General features: G+C 40.3%; 1 protein-coding gene across 1 annotated transcript in view; it reads right to left on the minus strand.

Moving 5' to 3' along the window:
• Positions 1 to 18,063, minus strand: part of LOC145490854 (3'-5' exoribonuclease HELZ2-like) — a 68,635-nt gene that overhangs the window by 7,566 nt on the left and 43,006 nt on the right. Inside the window, exons 33-38 of the mRNA XM_081469959.1 lie at positions 13,779 to 17,928; positions 4,681 to 4,769; positions 2,951 to 3,094; positions 1,228 to 1,395; positions 558 to 844; positions 28 to 100 (exon numbers count right to left, since the gene is read on the minus strand). Coding sequence (XP_081326085.1) covers positions 28 to 100; positions 558 to 844; positions 1,228 to 1,395; positions 2,951 to 3,094; positions 4,681 to 4,769; positions 13,779 to 17,928 — 4,911 coding nt within the window. The remainder of the gene's footprint in view (positions 1 to 27; positions 101 to 557; positions 845 to 1,227; positions 1,396 to 2,950; positions 3,095 to 4,680; positions 4,770 to 13,778; positions 17,929 to 18,063) is intronic.

The following is an 18,063-nucleotide window of genomic DNA, read 5'->3' on the forward strand; positions in this document are numbered from 1 at the left end:
ACGTATTCTCCTTTACTTGAACTTCTTTGCAAAGCACAATCTGAACGTATTCTCCTTTACTTGAACTTCTTATGGCCCACTTTTCTGCACTCTTTATGAGCTGAAATTGCAAGATGTATAAGAGTGGAGCTAAAGAAAACTCTTTGCTTTGGCTCGGCAACTGCGTTTTATAGGTCTACCATAGAAACGAGAACCCGTGCAACCAATCAAATGAAAGGTATGTGATCAATCTGCTGATGAATAAAATTTACCAATCGTGACTTGGCTGACACGACTTCTGCCCTGCCTGTCGAAATAATTGCAATTCGAGTTTTAAGCGAATTGAGCCGCAAAATTATATTAAAAGGTCTTCAGAACAGCAAAAAAAAAAAAAAAAGAAAAAAAAATCGATGAAACTACGCGAACAGAGCTTGAACTCCACTAAACACCATACACCTCTATAATACGAACACTTTTTCCGTCCCTTCGGAGTTCGTATTAGAGAGGTTCGGATATCAGATATCAGATAGAGGTATCAGATATTTAGGGTACGATCTCTTTTATTGATGTGTCCTTACCGCCAGGTACTCTTGGACTAACTCCTCCTCCACTTTCTTCTTCTTTTTCTTCTTTGCTGCAAAACGTTTTTCGAGGCGCCTCAGATTGTCTGCATACGGTGACGTTTCCTTGTCTCTGATCACGTAATGTAACGCGTTTTTTTTCAAGTTCTCAGGTACCCTCAATTCTTGCTCGCTGGCAATTGGACGAGTTGGCTGTATTTGGTTTGGTATGGGAAACCTTTTCTGCTCGATGAAATTTCCGTACACTCGAAGGATCTTAATGCCTTTGATTCTCATCAAATACTCTGCAAATATTAAAACAGCCTCATAAAAACCGAGGGAAAAGAAGAAATAACTAAAAAGTTCAGGCGTTTTTTTTTTAAAGGCGTTTTTGCTAATCAAACAGGTTAATTTTGCAAATACATAATTTGTCTCGTATTTACACACCGGTCAAACAGATAAACGTCTGTAAATATAAATTGAAAACTTAATAGTTATAAAGTAGAAAAATGTTAGTGTCATCTTGTGAAAAATCATAAATGTTTCAGGCGTAGCTCTTCTTCAGTGTGATATCTTGGGTTGTGACGTAAGCCTAGGCAATAAAACCGAAAGAAGTCTGAAACGTTACTATGCCTTAATTCATCGCTACAACACCTTTATTTTTCAACATATTATTTTTACACCACACCTGCGACGACATCCACAGATTTGTTTGAAGGCCCACAGTACAAAACTTGTGGGGGAGCTTTCTCGGGTATTTCTTCGGCTGGGGTAGTTCGGTCAGGTGGAGTATTCCGTCTGTTCATTTCAGCAAACCAGTAGGCGATGTGAACTCCAGTGATCGTTTTCCCAGTTCCTGAAGGAGGTACATATAAATATAAATATAAATATAAATATAAATATAAATATATATATATATATATATATATATATATATATATATATATATACATATATATATACATACATGCTCACTAGCTCGCTAGTTTGAGCACTCTGGTAATGGCTTAGATACTACCACTTGTGTAGTATTTGGGGCGGCTTTTTAAGCTTAGCCTCCATCCTAGTCTTCAGCACTGCACTGATGAGGCCCAGAAGGCCGAAACAGTACTGTCTGCAGTTAGTTATATATACATACATACATACATACGTATGTATGTATGTATGTATGTATGTATGTATGTATGTATGTATGTATGTATGTATGTATGTATGTATGTATGTATGTATGTATGTATGTATGTATGTATGTATGTATGTATGTATGTATGTATGTATGTATGTATGTATGTATGTATGTATGTATGTATGTATGTATGTATGTATGTATGTATGTATGTATGTATGTATGTATGTATGTATGTATGTATGTATGTATGTATGTATGTATGTATGTATGTATGTATGTATGTATGTATGTATGTATGTATGTATGTATGTATGTATGTATGTATGTATGTATGTATGTATGTATGTATGTATGTATGTATGTATGTATGTATGTATGTATGTATGTATGTATGTATGTATGTATGTATGTATGTATGTATGTATGTATGTATGTATGTATGTATGTATGTATGTATGTATGTATGTATGTATGTATGTATGTATGTATGTATGTATGTATGTATGTATGTATGTATGTATGTATGTATGTATGTATGTATGTATGTATGTATGTATGTATGTATGTATGTATGTATGTATGTATGTATGTATGTATGTATGTATGTATGTATGTATGTATGTATGTATGTATGTATGTATGTATGTATGTATGTATGTATGTATGTATGTATGTATGTATGTATGTATGTATGTATGTATGTATGTATGTATGTATGTATGTATGTATGTATGTATGTATGTATGTATGTATGTATGTATGTATGTATGTATGTATGTATGTATGTATGTATGTATGTATGTATGTATGTATGTATGTATGTATGTATGTATGTATGTATGTATGTATGTATGTATATATATATATATACACAAAATGTCGGGCAGTACAAGCAAATGTCGTTGATAAGGAAATTTTATTACATTGGAGAATACATTCACCGATGTTTTTTCGCCGTCAACGATATTGTTAAGCATAACTGAGAAAATTACTTCATCATGATTGGCTGAGAGCAGGACAATTTATCATTAATTTTTAATTTGCACTGCCGCACTGATCTCAGTCATAATAAATGAGTTATCGTACGAAAGCTCATGCAATTAAGGATTAACAGTGCTCGTGATATTTTAAAATCTTTTCAAATTGCACTCGCAATTTGAAGCCATCTTTTCAAATTGCACTCGCTTAAAGGCTTCCGCAATTTTAAGAGAATTTTCAAAAATCACTCGTAGTGTAAATCCTTAATTGCGATTAGCTCTAATGGTCTGACACAGGAACCTACCGGGTGGTCCTTGAATGAGAGTAAAGCGTCCTCGAAGGGATCTTTTGACAGCCGTCTCTTGGTTAGTGTTCAGTCTTTGTAGGTCACATTCATCGACATGAGCAGCAACTGAGAGGTTGGCAGCCGGTAAAGGAATATGAAGACCTGAAATTAAAAATGGATATGTTTTCCTGATCATAAAAGAACAGAGAATGTGTTCTGGCAGAGAAGCGACCACCAAATACGAGGCACTTTAACTTTATAGCAAAGCGTAAAATTCAAAGACTTGCTTGCTTCAGCTGCCTTGAAAATGAATATCGAGGTTGACATAAAAAAAATTAAAATAAATTTTGAAGAAGAAAGAACAAGGAGACCACGTTGGAGAACAGTGTACCGTACACCTGTAATTGCAGGTTTCCAACATTTTTATTTGTTTTGTTTGTCTGCTTTATTTATTTATTTATTTTTTGGTGCCATTTATAACAAATATCAATCTATTAGGAATAGAAGCCTAGGGTGAATAATAAGGCTTATGTAAAGGACTACCTTAATGTTAAGATACATAAGACAATCAAATTGTTTAGCTTTCATTTCGTTTGATGGTTTCTTTATTCCCCTTACAAATCATTTGCATTTCCTAAGGTTCCGTCCTGCTTTTACTGCTTCGAATTTGATCAAAAAAAGCTTCTCCATCAAACTTCCAACACTGCACTTACTTTATTGGCAACAACAACAACTAGCTTTATTTGCATGACCATAAATATGTACAGTGTTGCAAAAGCTTTTGTAAACTAAAGCCTAGCCACGCAAGCACAAACGCAAGCAATAGGGACGACCCAAGTGAAGACAAAGTTCGATGCAAACACAAGCACAAGCAAAATTATTCGAACCTTCTGCCATCAAGGAAAACTGCTTAGGCGCGAGGTAATCTGGATCCAGTGTTTTCTTGGCCAAACTTAACCACGTGTACATGGTAAATATCCTTGTGCTTGTCTTATTCCTTAGCTTATTTCGTTTTAACTTGTTGCAGCGCAAACGCAAGCATGTGCGCAAGCACAAGAAAAAGGAAAAATTTTGATCCTTGTGCTTGTGCTTGCGCTTGTGCTTATGCCTGCGTGAAGGCCGTTTTCACGGTGAAATAACAATCATTGTGGTCGCACTTGTGTTTGCGCTTGTGCTCGCGCTTGTGCTTGAGCTTGCGCTTGCGTTTGTGCTTGTGTCGTTAGTGAAAACCAGGCTTAAACCTAAAACAGCAATGATTATCGTGAAAATATAACAAAGTTACGATATAGCAATCAAGTTACATTGATTTAATTTGAAAGAAGAATATTACATAGATCAAAGAAAGATAAATGAATTTTGCTAATTCAGTATTAACATACTTGTTTGTAAAAGTCATAAGTTCGCCGATGGCTTGTAGCGAAGATAATTGTTTAAAAGTCGGAACGATATTTTCTATTTTTCTATAAAATCCATCTCTTAGAATAGAGTATTTAATGCAATTCAAAGGAACACGAGATTCATCTTCAATTTGGTTAGATTCACAAACATGGCAGAGGCTGTTAACCCTTGGAGCTTAATCAAATCTACCCGTCTCAATCCTTACTTTGTGATTAATATTGCCTATATTAAATTTAACTACTTCTTTTCTTTCTCTGAGACTCTTAGCCTTCCTGTTAGGCTTACATTATCTGCAGGGGATATAGTTAGGAATAACTGGAGTTACTCGAGCAGTTACAAATGCCTCTTACCTTGCAATCGAGTAGCATTACCCAGGCAGATGTCATGAGCAAGTCGCATGCCCTTCGATGGCAGATCTACCAAAGTTTGGATCATTCGCCTGAAAACGTAAATTAAATTAGAAAACAAATACCAGAAAAAATCCTTTAACATATGTGGTGTGTTTTTAGGGGACGAATAGAATGGTAATGTTACAGAGCTGACAGAAGACCGGGAAGACATTGATCTGCAAAATATCAAAGCATGATATTTTATGATAGCCGAGTTCAATTGTCATTTTATCATTCACAAAAACGAGGGGCGTTTGCTATTATTATTTTTATTTTATTTCTTTTTAATCTACTATTTAGATGAAGTACAAAAAGCGCGCCACTTTAATATCCGAAGCAACTCAAATGATACAAGGAGTAATGGCATGAGTAGGATATTTCTAGTAGGCAGCTATTTGTAGTTGAGTTCAAAAATTTGAAACAAGAAATGTAAGTGATAGAAACCGACGTTTCGGTGCATCTTGCGCCATTATCAAGGTTACATAATTAAAGATAAAAAGGGGTTTGTGAAGAGACTAAGTTGAAGCGAATTTGCATAAGAGAGTGCCAAGCTAATTACATGAATACTTTAGCACGAAGAGAATCAGACTGTAAATTCAGTGCTGGTTTAAGATCTTGAATACTAAGCATTTCATTAACAAGGCAGTCAAATTTGTTCGTGCATTTCTTGATCACACTGAAGCGTGCTAAGAAATTGGTCGGAACAGCAGTGTTATGTTCTTTGGAATAATGTTTGTAAGTAGATGACGCCTTTTGACGGTGTTCCGCAACGCGCGTGTGTAGGCGGCCCTTTGTGTACCCGACATAACCTGCATCACACAAGTCACACTTGAATAAATAAACAACGCATTGCTGGGTTACGATGTTAGGCTTGGGCTGACACAGGCTTAGATCTTGTTTAAGCTTGCGGCTAGTAAACACGGGTTTGACAGACACTGCAGCATCCTGATGTTTATAGGGGATAACTATCCAGATGGCGTCATCGGTATGCTGTTTGGGCTGCTCCAATGCGACTCTCGAGGTGATAAACCTGTTGATGACGGAATCAATAAGGTGATTCGGATACCTCAGCTTACGGAAGACTCCTCTCAAGTGTTCACACTCTTCTGAGAAATGCGCCCAAGATGACGATAGCCGGTGCGCGCGATCAAGCATAGTGATGAGCAAACCATGCTTGTTGCGGCTGTCCACATGGCCATGATAGTGCAGGAGTAGCCCAGTGTTTGTCGGCTTAACGTAAACCTTTGTTTCAACACATGGTGCGCGATTTGGAAGCTGAACCCCAAGGAAAGGGAGCATCCCATTTTCCTCTACCTACATAGTGAAGCTGACGGCGCTATGGGCGTGGTTCAAGGTGTCCAGAAATACTGTAGCTGCTGCCAGATCTCTCATCTTGACTAGAGTGTCATCCACGTAGCCGCGGTAAAATTCTGGAAGTTTTTCTTGACTTTCTGGGGACTCTTCAATAGAGCATATGAATACATTAGCCAAAGGGGTCCAAGGGGAGACTCCATGGCTACTCCATCGGTCTGTTCGTATAGAGCCCCGTCAAACTGAAACAGCTGCCCCTTTGTAGCAACGTGTAGAAGATCAACGAGATCAGATTTAGCCAAGTTTAGATCATAGTGTCATTGAACCAGTTGTTCTCGAAAGCTTTGCGTGCCAGGATGTCAGTTGTTTCGTCTAAGGGTACATTTGTGAAGAGCGATGAGACGTCATAAGAGACCTAGATTTCTCCCGGGTTTATCTTAACTCCACAAATTTCATTTGTGAAGGCAAAGATATCAGTGATGGTATGTTCATTTACCGACAGAGGCTTAAGCTTAGCATCAAGCCATTTAGCAAGGGCGTAGTTGTAAGAGCCCGTGGCAGATAATATAGGACGCATTGCTAATTGCCTCTTGTGGGTCTTGGGCAGCCCGTATAAGTGAGCCAGTCTTGATCCGGTAGGTGGAACGGAGTCAGCAATCGCCGATGGTAAAGTTCTGCGCACTGTTGACTCAACCAGTTTTTCTTTCGCCAGGAGGGGATAGTAATACTTAGGTGGTCTTCCTTTACTTTTTGGTCTCTCTAAGGGGACAGCACGGAATTTGCTTGTATCGTTCACAGAGGCCTCCGATAACAACCTCGGATATTCCTGCTTATCCATCACGACTACAACTGACCCTTTGTCTGGTTTAGTGATAACGATGTCAGTTTCCAAATCGCGCACCAAGTGTTGAAACAAAGGTTTACGTTACGCCGACAAACATTGGGCTACTCCTGCACTATCATGGCCATGTGAACAGCCGCTACAAGCATGGTTTGCTCGTCACTATGCTTGATCGTGCGCACCGGCTATCGTCATCTTGGGGGCATTTCTCAGAAGAGTGTGAACACTTGAGAGGAGTCTTCCGTAAGCTGAGGTATCCGAATCACCTAATTGATTCCGTCATCAACAGGTTTATCACCGGACTGGGCCGATGTGTCATCAAGGATAGACGCGTGTTCACAAGATCCGCAGAAACCTGACCAAAAAGCCGTTTGTTTGAGTGTAAACTCCCTTTCAAGAAGGATAGCGACCGATGGGTAAACAAGATAAGGAAAAAAAGCGCCAAAGAGTGAGCAGCTCAGACGCCAAGGCCGAAACAAACGAAGAAGCGATTGACCCTTAAGATGGCGCCCTCATCTCACTAACGGTTACTGAATACCAAGTCCTAATAGCAAAGATCACCAGCTTAGAAGACAAATACAAAGCAAGCGACAGTCGAATCTTGAACCTGGAAGCACGGCTAGATGAAGCCCAGACGGAAATTGACTCTCTTAAAAAACAGCTAGGTGTAACCCTCAAAGTTGTTGACGAGACGAAAGAATCACTCGAGTTCACTCAAGGGGAACACAGTGACTTGGCCGAACGTGTTACTATGTGTGAAACAGCAGTCTGCCCAATGGAGTGAGATTACTCATCAAAGCATTTACAACAGACGATGGCACCCGATCTTCTACCGTATAATGGAATCCCTGAAGAAAACTGCGCAGCACTAGTAAAGAATGTTTTGATCCAGCAATTGCACTTAACGGCAGAAACTGTGCATTCCATGAAGTTCTGCGGCGCCCACCGCCTTGGTAAACAAAACGCCAGTAAAACTAGGCCTCTCATTGTGCGCTTCACTTGTCGTTCCGACAGAGAGCTAGTGTGGAAAAATCGTTTTCATTTGAAGGATTCGCCAATTGCAATTGGAGAAGATTTTCCAAAACACATTCAGGATATCAGGAAAAAAGTGTTAGTTCCAGCTATGCAAAAGAGCAAGAAAGAAAACCCTCGAGCTAAAGCCTCCGTCATTGGAAACAGGCTCATTGTCAACGGCAAAAGGTATTTTCACTACGACGTTCCAAAAGAATGGCTGCCAACTATAAACCCCCCTGCAAATGGTTCAAGTGTCAATACGCAGCCCCAGGAAGATGACGGGCACGAAGAAGTCTTCTGTCAAGTTCCGCCCTCGACCCACTAGGTATGAGTATTTCATAATCACAACTGTGTTTGTGTGTAAAACATTGTAAATCCTGTTGCTAATTAATAGTTATCGAGTTTTCGCTTCTTTAGCTCGAAGTGCACAAACATTACCAGTTATGAGAATTGCTAAGCGGTAGCGTTAATCGTGTTAATACTTTTATTTCTATGATGCAGCTCAGCGCAGAACGCGAAACCACTCTATCGTGGCGCGTTGCAGGGCCGTTTACCGAGCCTTTCTTAGTTGTCGGTGTGTTATACCATGTATTGTCCGCTATTTTACGTCGTCCACTGTGTTTTTTTGGTTGTTTGTTGTCATTGTTTCTTTGTTTTCTGTTTTGGCTCGCGTTCACCAAAAGTATGCAAATTTCGCCAATCCTACATTTAATTAGGCCTAAAGATGGCTCCTAGAGTCTCAAGCCAACGCATTCCAGAACGCTGTTTCTTTGACCGACACATGGCTCACACCCGAGCCTGAACGTCAGTCACTAAATGTGAAAGGGCTAGGTAAATCAATTAAGCGACGATCAATCTTCCGATGTTGCACAACCAGAAGCATCAATTTGCGTTTTTACAAGAGACGCACAACACTAAAGAATGCGCTCAATTCTGGGAAGCAGAGTGGGGCGGGAAAGCCTTCTTCAGTCACGGCTCTTCGAACAGTAAAGGGGTTATGATACTTGTTAACCCTAATCTTGAGTTAAAAGTTGAAAAATGCATCACCGACAAAAATGGAAGATATATTCTACTTGACTTAATCGTCGACGAGTACCACATTATACTAATAATAATATTTATGCACCGAATGCACCGAATGACGTTAATCAGCAGTTAACCCTCTTTGAAGATCTTCAAAACCTACTTGCAGAATTCGCGCAAGAAAATATTGTTGTTGTGGGAGACTTTAACTGCGCCTTGATAGAAATAGACAAGAAAGGAGGGAACTCCATTTTGAAAAAAGCTCGCGTTATTCAGGAAATCGAACGCCTTATCAACCTGTATGACTTATCCGACATTTGGCGCCGTCGCAACCCAGACACAGAACGATTTATGTGGAGAAAAGTCTCGCAAAATTCAAGTTCGGCTAGACTTTTTCCTTATTTCAAATAACCTTTCCACAGGCGTGCAATTCTGCACCATAATCAATGCTCCTGAATCAGATCACTCAGCCATCACGCTACACTTAAAATCCGAAATCCTGTTGCAACCCAAAGGACCCGGCTTCTGGAAATTCAACAACTCTTTAGTGGAAGATTGCAAATATGTTGAAAAACCGGGAAGAGATTCCACTTTTTAAGAACAAGTATTCAGACGTCCAAAATTTAAGTCTAAAATGGGACCTCATCAAAATGGAAATTCGTGGTTTTACAATCAAGTTCTCAAAAATTAAGGCCAAACGACGAAGAAATGAAGAATCTATATTACAAAATAAAGCCAATCAGCTATTGGAACAAACTGAAAAGAACCCCAGCGACAAAAAGCTTTTAAATGAACTTTACGCCACCAATCTACGCTTACGAGCACTAATGCGTCAAAAGACAAAAGGAGCAATCCTCAAAAGCAGAGCCAGGTGGCAAGAGCAATGCGGGCACAATACAAAGTATTTTCTTAACCTCGAAAAACGGAATCATTGCAGAAAAACTGTAACAAAGTTAAAGATAAATGATAATGAGTATACGTCCAACCAATTTGAAATTCTTAGGGAGGAAAAAAAGTTCTACGAAACACTTTACAAATCACAGAAGTCTGGAACCCACACGCAGTCCAAACCAACCTTTTTTGAGACTGAAAACATTACCTCTTTAAACGAAGAAGAAAAATTATCATGTGAAGGCATAGTCTCCGAAGACGAGTGCCTAAGAGCTCTAAATGAATTTAAAATTGTAAATCCCGTAGCACTGATGGCCTTTCTGCGGAGTTTTACAAATTTTTTTTGGTCAGAAATCAGTACCGATATAATCGGTAGCTTCAACTACGCCTTCAAAACGGCAATGCTTTCTATTAGCCAAAGGCGCGGGATCATATCGTTAATTCCCAAGAAAAACAAGGATAAAAGCCTGCTTGAAAATCTCAGATCCATCTCGTTACTTAATATCGATTACAAAATTTTGACAAAATCAATTGCCATAAGGTTAGAAAAAATTCTTCCAAAAATCATCAACCCTAATCAAACCGGTTATATCAAAGGCCGTTTCATAGACGAGAATGTTCGGCTAATTCAAGACGCTATGTTTCACACTAAGCAAGGGGAGAAACCCGGTATTGCCATTTTCTTAAACTTCCGAAAAGCGTTTGACACAGTTGAATGGGACCACTTAAAAGCTGCGTTACAAAGGTTTAATTTCGGTCCTGACATCCTAAATTGGTTTGACGTCATTTACAACAATGCCTCTAGTTGCGTTTTGCACAATGGGCACGCATCTGAATTTTTTCTTTTAGAAAGAGGTGTCAGACAAGGTTGTCCTTTGCCGGGTCTACTCTTCGTTATTGGAATTGAGCTTCTCTCTAGTGCGCTACAAAATGATCCAACCATTAAAGGTATCCAGGTAGGCCAGAAAGAAATAAAAATTACGCAGTATGCAGACGACACCACGGTACTGGTGCGCGATCTCGATTCGGTTTCGCTGTTACTGAAGCTCTTAAACAATTTAAAGAATATCAGCGGCTTAGAAATTAACAACCATAAAACTGAAGCAATGTGGCTAGGTTCTTGGAGAAATTGCAATGAAAAACCGTTTGGTTTCAAATGGCCCCTAAACTCAATTTACGCCCTGGGTGTTCACTTCTCGTACGACCCTGTACTTGCTAATAAGCTAAATTTCGAAGAAAAGGTGTACACTCTAGAACAAACTCTACACAGCTGGAAGAGAAGAAACCTCACTCTCATTGGCAAGATAAACATCGTCAAAACACTAGGCCTAGCCAAACTTGTATACAGCACCTCGCTTTTGACAATCTCGAAGCCGCTTATTGACAGTATTAACAAAATTATTTTTAGTTTTATTTGGGAAGGCAAAACCCCCAAAATTAAGAAAAAAAAACCATTATCGCAGAAAAGAAACGCGGTGGCTTGAAAATGATTGATTGCAAAATCATGGAGCGCGCTTTGAAAATAGCTTGGATCAAACGCATTATAGAAGGTGGTGATGCGTCGTAAAAAACCATCCTAAACTACGCAGTCAGACAGTTCGGTGGTGTTGATTTCCTGATTAATTGCGACTACGACGTAAAGACGCTCAACTTAGAACAACTTCCTGAATTCTACCGCGCGGTTCTATGTTATTAGCAAGAATTCAAGTTTTCAACTGACAGCAATAAAATACCCGTATACGATCAAATAATCTGGAATAATCGCAACATCCGGCTGGACGGAAAGACAATTTTTATTAACGAATGGTACAACAAAGGCATCATCTGCATCCAAGATCTGCTCAATGCAGACTTTAATTTTTTGTCTCTCACAGGGTTTATTGAAAAAGTTCGTGTAAAATGCCCATTTACAGTTTACTATGGCCTCATAAATGCAATTCCAAAAACTTAGAAATCATCTCTCCGCAATATCGCTACCTCCGCCAACAGTTTAACACCTAGAGCTGCAACACCTACACAACATTTCTCCACAAAATTAGCATTCTAAAAACTACTTGAAAAAAGATACCTACCACCGACAGCAGAACCCAAAATTCTAAATCACGGTTTTACTAATGAGAGCATTCTTAATGTTTACTTGCTCCCATTTCGTATCTTAAAAGAAGCAAAACTCATAATGTTTCAACTTAAAATCATCCACGGCATCTTACCTACGCAATCCAGTTTGTTTCGCGCCGGTTTGACGGACCTCGATAATTGCCCTTTATGTAATTTAGAAAAGCAGTCATTGCCTCACTTGCTGATCACATGCTGTGAGTCCATGAAATTTTGGGACCTTTTTACTCGCTGGTGGCAGATAACCTTCCACCAACATATAGTTCTATCAGAAAAAGTAATCTTATACAGCTGGCATCATAACCGTGGCTTAATTAACTCCATAGCCCTCAACTACTCTCTAATAATTGCAAAACATCATATTTCCGCTTCAAGCATACGCGTTGGCTCCCTAGACTTTGATGGCTTTCTTTTGCGCCTAAAAGACAAACTCTGTATCCTTCGCACTTTGGCTGTTAAAAACAAAGAACTTGATCAATTTAAAGAAACGTGGGCCGCTTTGCTTTAGTCGTGTATCTGTACTGTGTGCGTGCGTGCGTGTTGCTTTAGAGAATGTAATGATAACCGCGCTACAGTCATTATGTTATCACCTGGTGCAAGTGATTCGTGTAAGTATGATTTATAACGTATTGTAAGTAATATAACAGTAATTTTATGCAACGTCTTGTAAGTAGTTAATGTCATACGTAGTAAACAATTTTTGTAACCAAGAAATATGATGCTCTTTAAGTAGGTAAAATAGCATTTTGTAAGCGACAACCATAAACTAGTACTGTATCAAGTGATAAGTCGATGTTAGTTCTGTGTTGTAAATTGTAAGCTTTTAAAGCTAGTATTTTGTATTGGTAACGTAATATATGCTATGTAGTAATTAATGTAAAAAATATGTATATTGCTATTGTAAGTAATGTTAGTGATGTAAATAATGTCAGCATTGTAGGTAACGTCAGTATTGTAAAGTACATGGATCTTCCAATAAAAATTAAAACAAAAAACAAAAAAAAAAACAGGTTTATTACCTGGAGAGTCGCATTGGACCAGCCCAAACAGCATACCGATGACGCCATCTGGATAGTTATCCCCTATAAACATCAGGATGCTGCAGTGTCTGTCAAACGACAACTTAGAGATCTTAGCAGCAAGGTGCAAAAGACCATTCAACCCATGTTTACTAACCGCAAGCTTAAACAAGATCTAAGCCTGTGTCAGCCCAAGCCTAACATCGTAACCCAGCAATGCGTTGTTTATTTATTCAAGTGTGACTTGTGTGATGCAGGTTATGTCGGGTACACAAAGGGCCGCCTACACACGCGCGTTGCGGGACACCGTCAAAAGGCGTGATCTATTTACAAACATTATTCCAAAGAACATAACACTGCTGTTCCGACCAATTTCTTAGCACGCTTCAGTGTGACCAAGAAATGCACGAACAAATTTGATTGCCTTGTTAATGAAATGCGTTGTATTCAAGATCTTAAACCAGCACTGAATGTACAGTCTGATTCTCTTCGTGCTAAAGTATTCATGTAATTAGCTTGGCACTCTCTTATGCAAATTCGCTTCAACTTAGTCTCTTCACAAACCCCTTTTTATCTTTAATTATGTAACCTTGATAATGGCGCAAGATGCACCGAAAAGTCAGTTTCTATCACTTATATTTCTTGTTTCATGTATTTCCAAATCGTTTCTTATAAGAAGTCAAAACTTAAACAGACTTACAGAAAGTAAATCAAAAGACCTAATTATACTAATTTTGTGTTAATCAGGCTCTACCACCTGAATTTAAAAAAAAAAAAAAAAAATTGAAACAACAATTGAAACAAAGCAAACAAAGAGAGAATTTATATGTAAGGGCTATAATTACCTGGAAGGAATAGTTTGCTTTATTATCTCCACGATACATCTCCGAGTTCCCCCTCTTCGAAGAACTTGAGGGATGCTCATTGAGTGCTGGAACAGCTTAAGGGTGAATTTCAGAGATGTTTCTGCACCAGTGAAGATACAGTGACCAACCCAATATCTTTCCACAGCTTTTCCTTCAGGTGTCAAACTACTCGAAGGAGACGTGGAACATGACACTCGGACACAAGCGTAATCTCCTAAAAAAATCTCGATTTGTCTGGTTTCGCTGAATGTCTTGTCCAGATGAAACTCTCCCACAAGTTGACAATCGTCATTCTCTTCCCACCTTACTTCAATGTCTAGAAGATCTAATGCATCATCATTCAAAATGGCGTCGGTCGCAGCCTCCATGTTCAGCAGAGGCTTCCAAGCATTGACGTACGCTGTGATGTTTCTATAACGCTGCTTTGAAGCTTTTTCGGAAGCAGGTTCTGTAAAGCACTTATCAGCGAACTTCCTGTGTTCCAGACAGATGTTGATGCCAGGCACAAGGTTGAACAGCTGAATGTCAGGGGTCATGAATGGTCCAACATCGTTGGCTGATAGCTGCACGCTAACATTGTCGGAAACTTTCAAAGCACGAATCGCCTTAATGAAATGCAACTCACTCCCTTCCTCATCTTTAGGTGACTCTGTATCGCTTTCACTATCGCTCTCGTCGAAATCGTCAGTTTCTTCGTCAAGGTCGTCTTCTCCGTCGTCATCGTCGTCATCGTCGTCATCTTCATCGTTATTTTCGTCATCGTCGTTCCAGTCATCATCGTCTTCCTTTTCTTCTTGTTCTCTTTGTCGTTGTTGTCGCATCTCCTCTTTAAAGGCGCGCTCCCTTTCACTAGCAATACCTTTATCAACTTCCTCCAAGCATTGCTTCAACCTCTTGAAATCACCTTTTTTAACAGCATCCAAGACCTCTCGCCAATGACCGCTAGGAATGTGGTAATCAAGACTTGAACAGCTTAAGACAGCATACAACAATGCTTCAATCTTGCTTCTGTCTTTATGGAGATGTAGCTCCTGATCCCTGAGATGTCTTGCCCGCTTCATATTTTCAGCAGAAGCATCGTACACCCTAAACTTCCACTTCAGTTCGACGCAAGTTGACGATTCATCCAGCTCGGGTTGCTCAATTGGTCCTAAGTCACTAATCCTAACTCTTCTTTGCTTGGGAGTGAGGTACTGGTTTGCATCAGACAGTAGTTGCATTTGAATAAAATCCCGCGTGATGACTTCAACGACAGCAGCAGTTTTGCAAGTGTTCTCCTTAAGATCGGCAGCGAACTGAACTTGGCCACAATCTCTCTCAAACATACTCGATCTGTCGGACAGAAATGAACACCTTCCATAAAGCTCAGGGAGATCCTCAGGCGCCGTGTTTTGTTCTCCATTCTCTAGTAACAAGCGATGAACTTCAATATCGAGATAACGACGAATCGGAGAAGTAAAGCGAGTGTATTCCAACACGTTCAAGGACCAATGAACTCTGTGATCTACTTCCACGTCAGCCGCTCTTACATCTTCAGCTTTTCTTTGCAGACCTTTCAGTTGCGAGCGTGCAACAGCAAGTTGAGGATAGATGTTATCATTGCAAATTAAGTGCGTTAACCTTCTGTGATCCTGTTTGCGCAGCGCTTGATTGATGTCATTCCATGTAGACGTTGGCACAACAAAGGACTCCGTGCATTGACCATCTTGACCCAGATGCGTTCTAAGAGAAAGAGAAAGCATAGCAAACTCGCCAAACCTCTCTACCCATTCATCTAGTTTACGCCTCTTGGGAGGAAGTTGAATTCGCAAAGGCGCAGACAGCACTGCTTTTGTCCGAACAAGGAACTCAGCCACAGATGTGTTTGCAAGGATCATCATTTCTTCTACTAACTCATGAGCTTCAAGGTCTTCCTTTCGGTCTGCGTGGTCGAAATGATAGAACGATTTGTCACCAAGACGCAACTGCCTCCTTTTTTGAGCTAAGAAACTAAGGGTGCGGATGCTTTGTTCGATCACCGGTGTCACTTCCCCTTCACTGACAGGCTTACCTCTGATGGGCTCTCCAAGAATGACTTTTTGTGCTTCAGCATAAGTCAAACGACATTGTGAGGTCACAATCGTTCGACAAAAATCGAGCTCTTCCTGTACACCACCATCTTGGTCCAGAACCAGGTAAACAGAAACTGCAAGTCGTTCTTGGTTCGGCAACAGGCTGCAGATGCAATGGCTTAGGTCTTCCGGAAGCATAAGAACGTCTCCAAAACTGTGACCTGGAAAGTAAGAAGTTCCTCTCTTTCGCGCCTCGGTATCGATTCTACTCCCCTTTGTCACAAAGCAAGACACATCAGCAATGTGCACGCCGACTTTGTAAAGACCATTCTCTAGTTCCTCAATCGTCAAGGCATCATCCAAAGCTCTACTTCCAGGAGGATCAATTGTAAATGCGTTTTTCACATGTGGGCGGCTATTTCTTTCACGATTTGGGCTGGCTGACCACTCGTCAATCTGTTTTTCTACCTCTCTATCAACCTCATCTGGAAAAAGTTCCTTCAGTTGGTATTCAGCAGCTAGAAGTTTGAAAGCTTCAGAAAGATCAGAGGTTCTACGGATCTTCTTTGTTACAATGCCAAGTGGATATGGAAATTCACGTTTCCATTGCAAATATTGCACGACAAAGAGGTACTTGCCACTCAATGCCTCTCTTAACGATAGCGTGCCCACTCGCACTGCTTTCTCCGCATGTCCAGGATGAACTCTTTTGTAAATTGGAACTCCTCTGCAAGATTCATCTCTCAAGTTTCCGATGGGTGTCATCGATCTGTTTATTGGGTACATCACCCAGGGGTTGTTTCTGTTGATTGTACAAACAAACTGAAGTTCACGAAGACTGATTGGGCGATTCCATCTCCCAACTATCTCACCTTTCATTCTTTCCGAGCTACTGGAAGGTAAGTTGGTCAGTTTTACCAAGACCCTGTCTCGATCAAAGTACTGACGAGTGTTTCCTTCGATCAAAATATCGTCAGTAGCAAGATCTTGAATCTCTCCATACAAAGTTCTTGATCTCTCGTGGCTAATGTGCAAGGAGCATGTGCGATATGAATGAGGATCGTCCCTTAACAGACGATCAAGATACTCTGGCTGTAGGCTCTCTTGCTCTTTCTGTTTGGGTTCACGAAGTAGTCGTTGCGTACGCTCGCTGTATTTGACGTTCCAGTTCACCAGAAAAATACGAGTTTCACCTTTCCTTGTGGTCATTTTGTAGTCTTCGTGAACAACGTTGTTTCCCACGTCATTAAAACCAGAATGAGTAGTAAGGGGACTTGTATTGCTCTTTGTGCTGTCTTCTGGTGGAATATTTGGTCTCATATCGACTTTCTCTTCCTTTGCTTCTCCTTTCGCTTTTCTTTTCATTTTTTTTTCTTCACACTTGGCCTTCAAGGCAAGGATGATTTCATCCATGTACTCTGGGGGCACTGTCTCATCCATATTCCCATACTCGGCAAAGTCATCGGCACCTCCCAGGTCGTCACTCTCAGACAATTCGTCCCCCGCATCGTCGGAATCAGATGCACTTGCAAGTTCACTCTCGTCTAAGTTTTCAAGGTCAGTAGGGACTGTGTCGGCATCGTCACTAAAATGGCCCTTTCCCTTGGAAAGGAAAGTGCGGTCACCCCTTTTGAAATTTGACTCAAGTTCCTGAGGCGAAGGAGGTGACATACTGCTGGCCGTAACGTTAAGGCCACAGTCTTGGTTTCTAGCAGCCGGATGACTGGTGTTTGAGAACGCACCTGGCATAAACTCGGTAGCATTGACATTAAGTCCACTCTGCGATATACTTTCTTCAAGCTCGTTGGGTTCAATTCCAAACAGGCGTCCCTGGTCACTACATCTCTTGATAAATTCTTCCCACAGCCCTTGGCAAGCACCCACGGTTCTCAAAGAAAATGGATCACCAACAACTGCGATGAGAGACTGGGCACGTGTAAGAGCGGTGTTTAGCAGCTTAGGGTCTGACAGGAAATACAGGTATGGACTCTCGTTCTCCCCAAGGTCGCGCTCACTGAACTCTTTGCAGGTATGAAAAGTTCGAACTGTGCTGATGAAAAGAGCACGGAACTGTTTTCCTAATAAAGCGAAAAAGATTGGAAAAGATAAAGAGAACATAATTATATCATTAGTGTGTGGAGAATTGTTTCACTGATATTTATAATTTTCCTTGTGAATGTGCACATGACAAAACACATTCAATCAATGCTACA

Source organism: Orbicella franksi, chromosome 6 (genome assembly GCF_964199315.1).
Source record: "Orbicella franksi chromosome 6, jaOrbFran1.1, whole genome shotgun sequence".
In the NCBI taxonomy this organism is placed as follows: domain Eukaryota; kingdom Metazoa; phylum Cnidaria; class Anthozoa; order Scleractinia; family Merulinidae; genus Orbicella; species Orbicella franksi.